The 10,500-nt window shown below is 42.2% G+C and overlaps 1 protein-coding gene across 2 annotated transcripts; it reads right to left on the reverse strand.

The window, feature by feature from the left end:
• Nucleotides 1-2,529: 2,529 nt before the first annotated feature.
• LOC118937719 lies at nucleotides 2,530-8,601 on the reverse strand. Of its 2 annotated transcripts, none has more exons than XM_036938122.1 (7): nucleotides 8,237-8,601; nucleotides 8,011-8,109; nucleotides 7,290-7,352; nucleotides 7,075-7,180; nucleotides 6,605-6,876; nucleotides 5,661-5,847; nucleotides 2,530-3,285 (listed from the first exon to the last, which is right to left on the reverse strand). In XM_036938122.1, exons 1-7 carry the CDS (start codon nucleotides 8,351-8,353, stop codon nucleotides 3,119-3,121), a joined length of 1,011 nt encoding a protein of 336 aa, XP_036794017.1. In that variant the 5' UTR covers nucleotides 8,354-8,601; the 3' UTR covers nucleotides 2,530-3,118. The 2 variants fall into 2 exon arrangements, with proteins under 2 accessions (XP_036794017.1, XP_036794018.1); XM_036938123.1 differs by having other exon boundaries at nucleotides 7,290-7,349; nucleotides 8,237-8,597.
• Nucleotides 8,602-10,500: the final 1,899 nt, after the last annotated feature.

Here is a 10,500-nt window from a genome sequence, read left to right on the forward strand (position 1 = left end):
CAGTTATACATGAATATTACAGAGGAAAACTATTTTCTCCAGAGCTACAAATCTAAAATACTTTGTTGGAAGAAACGTATTGTTGGCAAACTACTCACAACAAAGACAAATCATTCTTCTGTCAATCAAGACAGTCTATTTTCCCCCAGAAATATTTGTCTGCGGTTTGACAGAGACGGAAGATGAATGTAAAGTAAACGCGGCGCGTGGGCTGTGTGTGTGTGTGGCACTGTGGGTACCCTGGCGCCCTGCGTTCCAAGGCATTGTGGGATGTGTTTGCTTACCACCAGAAACGTGGCATAAATGATATATTAAAAATCACAGCAGGGGAAAGACACTCAATTCACTTTTAATACACATCTAATCTGTTTCCCCTCCCTGCTGTTTCTGACCCAGTTCAGGGAGAGAGCCATGGTAAGGTTATACATCTCTATGGCCCCCACGGTTTAGAGAAGAGGGGCAGTTATCTAGGCCCGATCGTTACCGCCACACCTTAAGAGAAACCTCTGCCTCCTTTAATTGAGAGATGACTATCTAGATGTTAGATGGTCTCAAAGATCTACTGAAAGAGAAGATCTCTGTATCACAAATGAATATTTATGGTGTCACAGAGCAATGCATTGGGTAGTATAATACAGTGGTGTAAAATTCTTGAAAGTACTACTTAAGTCGTTTTTTGGGGGTATCTGTGCTTTACTTTACTATATATTTTTAACAACTTTTACTTTTAATTCACTACATTCCTAAAGAAAATGATATACTTTTTTACACCATATTTCCCCTGACACTCAAAATGACAGAAAATGGTCCAATTCGCAAACACGAAAATCCCTGGTCATCCCTACTGCCTCTGATCTGGCGGACTCACTAAACACAAATGCTTTGTTTTTGAATAATGTCTGAGTGTTGGAGTGTGACCGTGGCTATCCGTAAATTTAAAAAATCAAGAAAATTGTGCCGTCTAAGGAATTTTAAATTATTTGTACTTTTACTTTTGATACTTAAATATATTTGAGCAATTACATTTACTTTTGATACTTCAGTATATTTAAAACCAAATACTTTTAGACTGTTACTAAAGTAATATTTTACTGGGTGACTTTCACTTTTACTTGAGTCATTTTATATGAAGGTATCTTTACCTTAATATAAAAGGTAAGTACTTGAGTACTTTTCCCACCACTGGCATAATAAATATGTTCAAGATATAAAGCAACATCTTTTATGAGTTGCTGAGAAAATGACAGGATCACATTTCGGTCATGGATACTGCAGGACAGAGACACAGTGGCAAAACAACGCAGATACACATAACATCCACAGAAAGGGGTTAGATGACAGGAAACAGACTTGATTATTGCACTGGCTCTATGCACACTCGCTGGACTTTACACACACACACTCACACATACTACGCTGACACTCCAAACACACACACTACATACACTCACAGACACAAAACACGTACACAAATACATATTGACGCCACACACACACACACACACTTTCATACTTTTCATAAACGCTGCTGCTACTCTGCTTATCTATCCTGATTGCCTAGTCACTTTTACCCCTACCTACATGTCATATTACCTTAATTACCTCAACCACCTCCTACCCCCTGCACATTGAGTCAGTACCATGCTCCTTGTATATAGCCCCGCTATTGTTATTTTATTGTATTACCAATTCATGTTTTGCTAATACAAATTCTAGTAAGCATTTCCCGGTAAAGTCTACACCCGTTGTATTCGGTGCATGTAACAAATATAATTTGATTTGATGGCCGAGATAACTGATTGTCTAAAAAGACACACTCCCTTGTCCAACCCAGGTCTAAATAAAACCCTGGTCCTACACAAACCATTGTCACACACTTATCTGCAGTGATATTGACACCTAAAATGGATTAGCTTCATGCAGCACAGATGATGATGGAGCAGATTTGTGGCGTACATGCGTCTGTCTTGAGTGTGTGTGGGTGTGGGATAAGAGAGATAGGACAGGGTTGTATTGATTATGGAGCATATGTGGTTCCCACGCCATCCTTTGTTCCTGGTGGGAGACTCTCCGTTGTGGGTCTTTTGTGAGGAGCACAGCTGGTGAGTGAGGACCAGGCTGGGTTCCTCTGAGGACCTGGGGAAAACTCTTGTTCATCCTGGGGCTTCAGGAAGAACACAGGTCCTTTTGAAAGACAGCTGAATCTTATGGCCAATATCTGCTCATGTAATCGGTCTCCAGTTGCATTGGCATAGTTGTTAGGTAATAATTAGGCGTTCATTTTGATGCACCATACAACATAAAGAGTAATCATTAGAAAAGGGTAGGTTAGATCTCTTCATTTTAAAATCATTTCAATGTTATGTTTTATAAGATACCATAGATATAAAAACGAAGATATTTCTAAAATGTCTTGAGGGTATAACTGCTATGATAACATGACGTGTAAGTATCAGTTCTAGTTTCGTCAAGTTCTGACAGAATAATGTTTGTTTTTTTAAGTGTAAAAAAAAGCACAATGATGCTTTGGGGAAAAACAAAATCATTTTTTATTCAGCAACATTGTAATTAATTCAATACTAAGGCTAGGTTCATTTCACGAGGTCAATGACAACACTGTAAATCAAACTGAAGTGACACAGAGTGCAGCGCAGCTTCACTGACGGCTATGTTGTCGACTTCCCTACAGAGCACCGACTGACTGCCACCTCCTTCAGAGAAACAAGAGTACGAAACTTGGATACAAATCACTTGCCATCTACTAGGCCTACTACTGCTGGCTGGCTAGCTGAGGCTTGAGAACGATGCCAGAGGGCAGAGGAAGAATAAGCTACAGTTATCATCTAACTTCACCTGAGCAGTAACTAGTCTCGATCAGACTGGAGTCAATAACACTTGCCCTGGAATGATCACGTTGTCAGACAAATAGACTCCTCCCTCACTAGCCTATTTCTCTCCCGGACCAGAGACATGGCTGGGAATGGACAGACAAACAGATAGACTAGACTGGTGTTGATAAGGCTGCTCCATTTTGGTTCCCTCTCACAGCAGTTACTATGTGAGTCTCCCTCCCATAATTGCACTTTAACCTGGACAGGGGCGGAGCACTTCACTCCCCTTAGATGTAGAAAGTACTCTCCGCCCCCTCTGACCCGGCCTCTGGCTCCACCTTCACGGCCAGATGAGGCTTCTTGCGGAGCCGCTTGGCTTCGTTCTGCAGCTTCTGGCGGATGTAGCCCTTGATCTCCGAGTCCGTCTTCCCTGGGAAGTAGTGCTGCACAGCTCCTGTGGGTGATAGGTCAAAGATCAGAAACCTATAGAGATGTAAAGTTATCATTAATTGGAAATAACCCGTTTTTGCAAGGACATTGCCATTAAGGGGTTCCACCATTTTAAAGTAGTCAACTGCGTGGGGATTGCTATGAGTTGGGGGCGACCAGCACTGCAGGTGTGGGTAAATCACCAATATTAGTGTTACGCTTTTCTTCAAACACCAAACTCATCAAAATCTTTCAAATGGTGATAGCCTCAATGGCGCTGCCCATGTTGTCAGATGCCAAAATAGCACAGACACAAAGGTGAGATCTCTATACATCTCTAAGCCTGTACCTAGAATACCGTGGTCTATAAACGGCAGTTCGGGTCCCAGACAATGGCAGATTAGAAGTCAAACGGAAATAACAACACTGTTACCGTAGTCAATAAGCAGACAACCTTGTCCAGATCGACTTACAGTCCCTGCATTCAACTAACTTTGATAGGAAGGTATGAAGTTCATGTGAAAAGTATTTCCATTGTAGCATGAGGTAAGTGCGGGAAGTGTGACATGTTCAACTGCCGTAAGGGGGTGTGACTAGCTGTTATGAGGGGATGTGACTAGCTGTTATGAGGGGATGTGACTAGCTGTTATGAGGGGATGTGACTAGCTGTTATGAGGGGATGTGACTAGCTGTTATGATGGGATGTGACTAGCTGTTATGAGGGGATGGGATTAGCTGTTATGAGGGGATGTGACTAGCTGTTATGAGGGGATGTGACCAGCTGTTATGAGGGGATGTGACCAGCTGTTATGAGGGGATGTGACTAGCTGTTATGAGGGGATGTGACTAGCTGTTATGGGGGATGTGTTTAGATGTTATGAGGGGATGTGACTAGCTGTTATGAGGGGATGTGACTAGCTGTTATGAGGGGATGTGTTTAGCTGTTATGAGGGGATGTGTTTAGCTGTTATGAGGGGATGTGTTTACCTGTTATGAGGGGATGTGTTTAGCTGTTATGAGGGGATGTGGCTAGCTGTTATGAGGGGATGTAACTAGCTGTTATGAGGGGATGTGACTATCTGTTATGAGGGGATGTGTTTAGATGTTATGAGATGATGTGTTTAGCTGTAATGAGGGGATGTGACTAGCTGTTATGAGGGGATGTGTTTAGATGTTATGAGATGATGTGTTTAGCTGTTATGAGGGGATGTGACTAGCTGTTATGAGGGGATGTGACTAGCTGTTATAAGGTGATGTGACTAGCTGTTATGAGGGGACGTGACTAGCTGTTGTGAGGGGATGTGTTTAGATGTTATGAGAGGATGTGTTTAGCTGTTATGAGGGGATGTGTTTAGCTGTTATGAGGGGATGTGTTTAGCTGTTATGAGGGGTGTGTTTAGCTGTTATGAGGAGAAATGACTAGCTGTTATGAGGGGATGTGTTTAGCTGTTATGAGGGGATGTGTTTAGCTGTTATGAGGGGTGTGTTTAGCTGTTATGAGGAGAAATGACTAGCTGTTATGAGGGGATGTGTTTTGCTGTAATGAGTGGATGTGTTTAGCTGTTATGAGGAGAAATGACTAGCTGTTATGAGGGGATGTGTTTAGCTGTAATGAGTGGATGTGTTTAGCTGTAATGAGTGGATGTGTTTAGCTGTTATGAGGGGATGTGTTTAGCTGTAATGAGTGGATGTGTTTAGCTGTTATGAGGAGAAATGACTAGCTGTTATGAGGGGATGTGTTTAGCTGTAATGAGTGGATGTGTTTAGCTGTAATGAGTGGATGTGTTTAGCTGTTATGAGGGGATGTGTTTAGCTGTTATGAGGGGATGTGTTTAGCTGTTATGAGGGGATGTGACTAGCTGTTATGAGGGGGTGTGACTAGCTGTTATGAGGGGATGTGTTTAGCAGTTATGAGGGGATGTGTTTAGCTGTTATGAGGGGATGTGTTTAGCAGTTATGAGGGGATGTGTTTAGCAGTTATGAGGGGATGTGTTTAGCAGTTATGAGGGGATGTGTTTAGCAGTTATGAGGGGATGTGTTTAGCAGTTATGAGGGGATGTGACTTGCTGTTATGAGGGGGTGTCACTAAGCTGTTATGAGGGGATGTGTTTAGCTGTTATGAGGGGATGTGTTTAGCTGTTATGAGGGGATGTGTTTAGCTGTTATGAGGGGATGTGTTTAGCTGTTATGAGGGGATGTGTTTAGCTGTTATGAGGGGATGTGTTTAGCTGTTATGAGGGGGTGTGACTAGCTGTTATGAGGGGGTGTGACTAGCTGTTATGAGGGAATGTGTTTAGCTGTTATGCGGGGATGTGTTTAGCTGTTATGAGGTGGATGTGTTTTGCTGTTATGAGTGGATGTGTTTAGCTGTCTCAGGCTGCAGTACAGACGAGACCTTACTCAGTATTGCCTGGATCTCGTCTGCAGGCAGGGCAGGCTTGGGTTGGCCCCTCTTGTTGTTGACGATGCCGGAGATGGAGTGAGAGGCCAGGCAGTCCCTCTCATAGAGGCCCCGGAGCAGGTCATTGGTCAGCTTCTGGGCAGTGGTCCCCGTGTTACAGCGGTCAAGCAGCTCCGCAGTGATGAACTGAATGGTATAAGACATTAGGTTGCACCTTTAAAATTGTAGTGGCCCATCCCATTTTAGAGATACAGTGGAGTCCGTAATTGTTGCACCCTTGATAATGATGAGAAAAAAAGACTGTGTAAAAAATAATTTTTAAAAGACAAATACTCAGCTATATTTTAAGCTAAACATTTTTGCCAATTATATTATTTTATACTAATACAATTGCATAGAGAAAGACATAGGGGTCAAAATGATTTTTGCTTCCACTGTTCCTGGGGCCCTTGTTATGGTCAACGGCATCATGAACTTTACCCAGTACCATGACATTTTAGCCAAAAAAACGTGGTTGCCTCTGCCAGGAGGCTGACACTTGGTCTTAAGTGGATCTTCCAGCAAGACAATAACCCCAAGCACTAATCGAAATTCACAAAGAAATGGTTAATTGACTACAAGATCAACATTTCGCAATGGCCATCTCAGTCTCTGGACATGTCCCAATTATTTTGCATACAATATAGCTCAGTATTTGTATTATTTATTTTATACAGTCTATTTGGCTCATCTTTATCAAGGATGCCAAACATTATGGACCCGGCTGTATATTAGCATTCTGCTATAAGACAAAGACCAAAGGCCTATTCAGTCAACTTCAAAGACTAGATATCATTTTGCATATTGCATGACATCAAAAAGGACTTCTAGTACAGTTTTTAACCTCTCCTGAAAATGTATGCTATATATTTTTGACGTCAAAGACGTTTAAAGGGTTCATCACCTCCTGATAGAGGGGTGGTCCGTTGATCTGGGAACCCCCCTCATGAGACCCCGGAGGGTATCCATTCTGGTGGGGGTGGGGGGGCTCTAGTTTGGCCGCCCAGCACCCATTCAGCACCCCTGGAGAGGCCAGCAGGGCCGACGTTGTCATGGCACCACTCCTCACCAGGATCTCAGGCATGCTGGGAGATGTAGTTCTCCGGTCCGTGCTGCTCGACCACACCTCCGTCCTCTCGATCAGGGTCTCCAGGTTACGTGCCAACTTTCCACACGCTAGCATACCATAGTCATTAGTATGAATCCCACAAAAATCCAAGAGATTAAAGCATCCTGGGTTGTTCTTAGGCACAGATCTAGGAACAGCATTTCCTCCCTGACTCCTGACCTTAATCATTAGCAGGGAAAATATAAAAATGAACTCAAATCAGTGTCTAGGGGCAACTTCCTCCTACTTCTCCTGCTGGCCCTCACCTGTGAGGCATCTGATTTGCTCCCTCAGGTTGTCCATCTCTCGCTGCATGCTCAGCACCATGGCAACCAGGTCAGCCTTCGAGCGTGACTGTAGGCCTCCGAGACCCTTGAGAGAAATTAAGAAGTCAAAAAGTCATACAGAGAAAGTCTAAACCACAAGCAATCACTCACACACACGCACTCACACACTCGCACACTGCCGTCATCCAGTGTACCTCTGCCATGAGGTCGCCATCCTCGATGCGTTTGACACTGGGGTTGTCCGACACTGGTACCTGCTTGGAGATAAGAAATGAATCATACAAGTTGTCTCACTTATATGGAATTGTGGGTCAGTCAGTGTTTTTTCATTTGATTTGTTAAATTATGTATTGTCAGCTATGGTCCGCTATGGTCAAAATCATAGCTAGATTGAAACATCAGAAAATCCCTGTGATGATGATAAAAATATTATTCTTCATAAATTCTTATTCTTAAATAAATAGAGTTTCATTGTAAAGCTATGATTCAGAATCCTTCTTTTATTTAGGAGTAGCAGCAACATGTTACTTGTTGCTGTCTTGGCTTGGCGTTCTTTTCACCACCTCCCCTTGCCAAAGGTTTGTGCTCTCCTCTCCCCCTCTCCTCCGCGCTCCATCATTGAGATCAATGGCTGCCCCCACCATGCCTCTTTCTCATATTAGCGCCATTATGACAAAACACCGCTGAGAGGTGAATGCTCTCTGTGTCACTACTACTACAGCCTTGTGGCTTCCAAGTTCTAAACCCTCAAGCGAGGAAGTGAGGTGCTATATTACTAACGTACAAATAGGATTTATGTCGGTCGGTCAAGATGCGCATATGATGCCATCATAATGAGCAGACGCGTGCCAACCCCGACAGATAATAGAGCAAACTTTGTCCCAAAAATATTATATGATAATAGTCGATCCAAACCCTCGTTTTCAACTTCTGGAGAGCGGTGTTGCATGGTGGGTTCTCTTCTACGTTCTCTTTCACCGGGTGTGTGTGCTTTCTTCTCTTCTGCAGTCTGTGCTGTAATAGACAGTCCGGGTAGGGTAATTAGCGACATAAATCGTGAGCGACAAATACTCGCTCCTCACGGAATGGGCAGCTACTGTATAAAGACCAGACTACAAATAACCGTTAAACGTTTACGTACACATGGAGGCTGGCTGTGCGATGTCGTGATGCCAAAGTCTTCATATTTAGGGTCTTCCTCCTCCTCTTCTTCATATTCGAGGTCGAAAATGCGCTTTGCTATTGTTTTCCTTCTCATCTTTCTCCCATTATCCTTTTCCCCCGCTGAAACACTGGCTGCTTCTTGAACATGCTGGTCAATACACTGTGCTCGGCTCCCCGACTTTCGCGTCAATGCTGGGTAGGCACCCGCAGCAACCGTGGCGCGGGGAACAATATTTGTTACGGTTGTACTTATTGTAGCTCATTTAGTAGAACTGTATTCCACACACTTGATTTAATAAGCTATTTTTCGGTTTAATGTACCGTGGCATGACATGGCAAGACTGCTCAAGATGAAAGCAGCAGTTATAGCTTTGGGCATGCTCATGACTTTCAAGTACATTTCTTGTTTAATTATTTAACAATTATTTGAATGGGAGGGTGTATTCGAAGGGATAACGTACACTATGTGAATTTCAATTCCATCACGATGCTATAGGGTACTAGGGGGTAACTAGCCCTCCCTAAGAACAATGTTTAATTCTCTAAAAAACAATGTCTAATTGCTGACACAAAAAAGCAAAGTTTGTGAAATAAAATGGTTTGTGGATGAAGATCATGCTTAGGCGAATAAACTATAAAGGGAAATAAATGGCTACAGTTTACACTTTTTTTGTTATTTCATTCAATTTAGTTTTTAGAAAATGGGCATTTTTTTAAAGTGCTGGGGTAACTCCTAGCAGCTTATGCTAACTAGATACCTGGCTAGCATTTACTGATAGTGAAGTTGCTAGCATAAACTAGCACTTACCAGGCTAGTCATTGTCTAAATGACAGGTAGAAACACATTCATAACCATAAAGGGGTAACTAGCCCCCAGGGGGCAGTTACCCCCTAGTAGAGGGAATGGGTGGGTCGAGTTGCCCACAACACACTCATCCAACATATTACTGCTTTACTCAAGAAATATCTACATTTTTCTATTTAAACAAGTGGAGTATTTATCTTAAGGCTTTCCTTCTCCTAAATTAAAAAAATATACAGTACCAGTCAAAAGTTTGGACACACCTACGCACTCAAGAGTTTTTCTTTATTTTGACAATTTTCTACATTGTAGAATAATAGTGAAGACATCAAAAATATGGAATAACACATATGGAATCATGTAGTAATCAAAAAAGTTTAAAACAAATCAAAAAATATTTTATATTTGAGATTCTTCAAAGTAACCACCCTTAATGCCTTTGCACACTCTTGGCATTCTCTCAACCAGCTTCATGATGTAGTCGCCTGGAATGCATTTCAATTAACAGGTGTGCCTTGTTAAAAGTACATTTGTGGATTTTCTTTCCTTCTTAATGTGTTTGAGCCAATCAGTTGTGTTGTGACAAGGTAGGGGTGGTATACCAAGTCCATACTATGTAAAGAACAGCTCAAATAAGCAAAGAGAAACAACAGTCCATCATTACTTTAAGACATGAAGGTCAGTCAATCCGGAAAATCTCAAGAACTTTGAAGGTTTCTTCAAGTGCAGTTGCAAAAACATTCAAGCGCTATGATGAAACTGGCTCTCATGAGAACCGCCACAGGAAAGGAAGACCCAGAGTTACCTCTGCTGCTGAGGATAAGTTCATTAGAGATACCAGCCTCAGAAATTTCAGCCAAAATAAATGCTTCACAGAGTTCAACAGACCCATCTCAACTTCAACTGTTCAGAGGACACTGTGTGAATCAGGCTTTCATGGTTGAATTTCTACAAAGAAACCATTACTAAAGGACACCAATAATAAGAAGAGACTTACTTGGTCCAAGAAACACGAGCAATGGACATTAGACTGGTGGAAATCTATCCATTAAGATTTTTGGTGTCTTTGTGAGACGTAGAGTAGGTGAACGGATGATCTCTGCATGTGTGGTTCCCACCATGAAGCATGGAGGAAGAGGTGTGGCGGTGTTTTGCTCAATCAAATTGCTCAATCAAAATCAAATTGAATTTGTCACATGCGCCGATTAAGACAGGTGTAGACCTTACAGTGAAATGCTTACTTACAGGCCCTAACCAACAATGCAGTAAAGAAATAAAAATAAAATAATAATAAGATATAGAAGTAACAAATAATTAAAGAGCAGCAGTAAAATAACAATAGCAAGGCTATATACCAGTACAGAGTCAATGTGCGGGGACACCGGTTAGTTGAGGTAATTGAGGTAATATGTACAGGTAGGTAGAGGTATTAAAGTGAC

This window comes from Oncorhynchus mykiss, chromosome 12 (genome assembly GCF_013265735.2).
Source record: "Oncorhynchus mykiss isolate Arlee chromosome 12, USDA_OmykA_1.1, whole genome shotgun sequence".
Classification (NCBI taxonomy): Eukaryota; Metazoa; Chordata; class Actinopteri; order Salmoniformes; family Salmonidae; genus Oncorhynchus; species Oncorhynchus mykiss.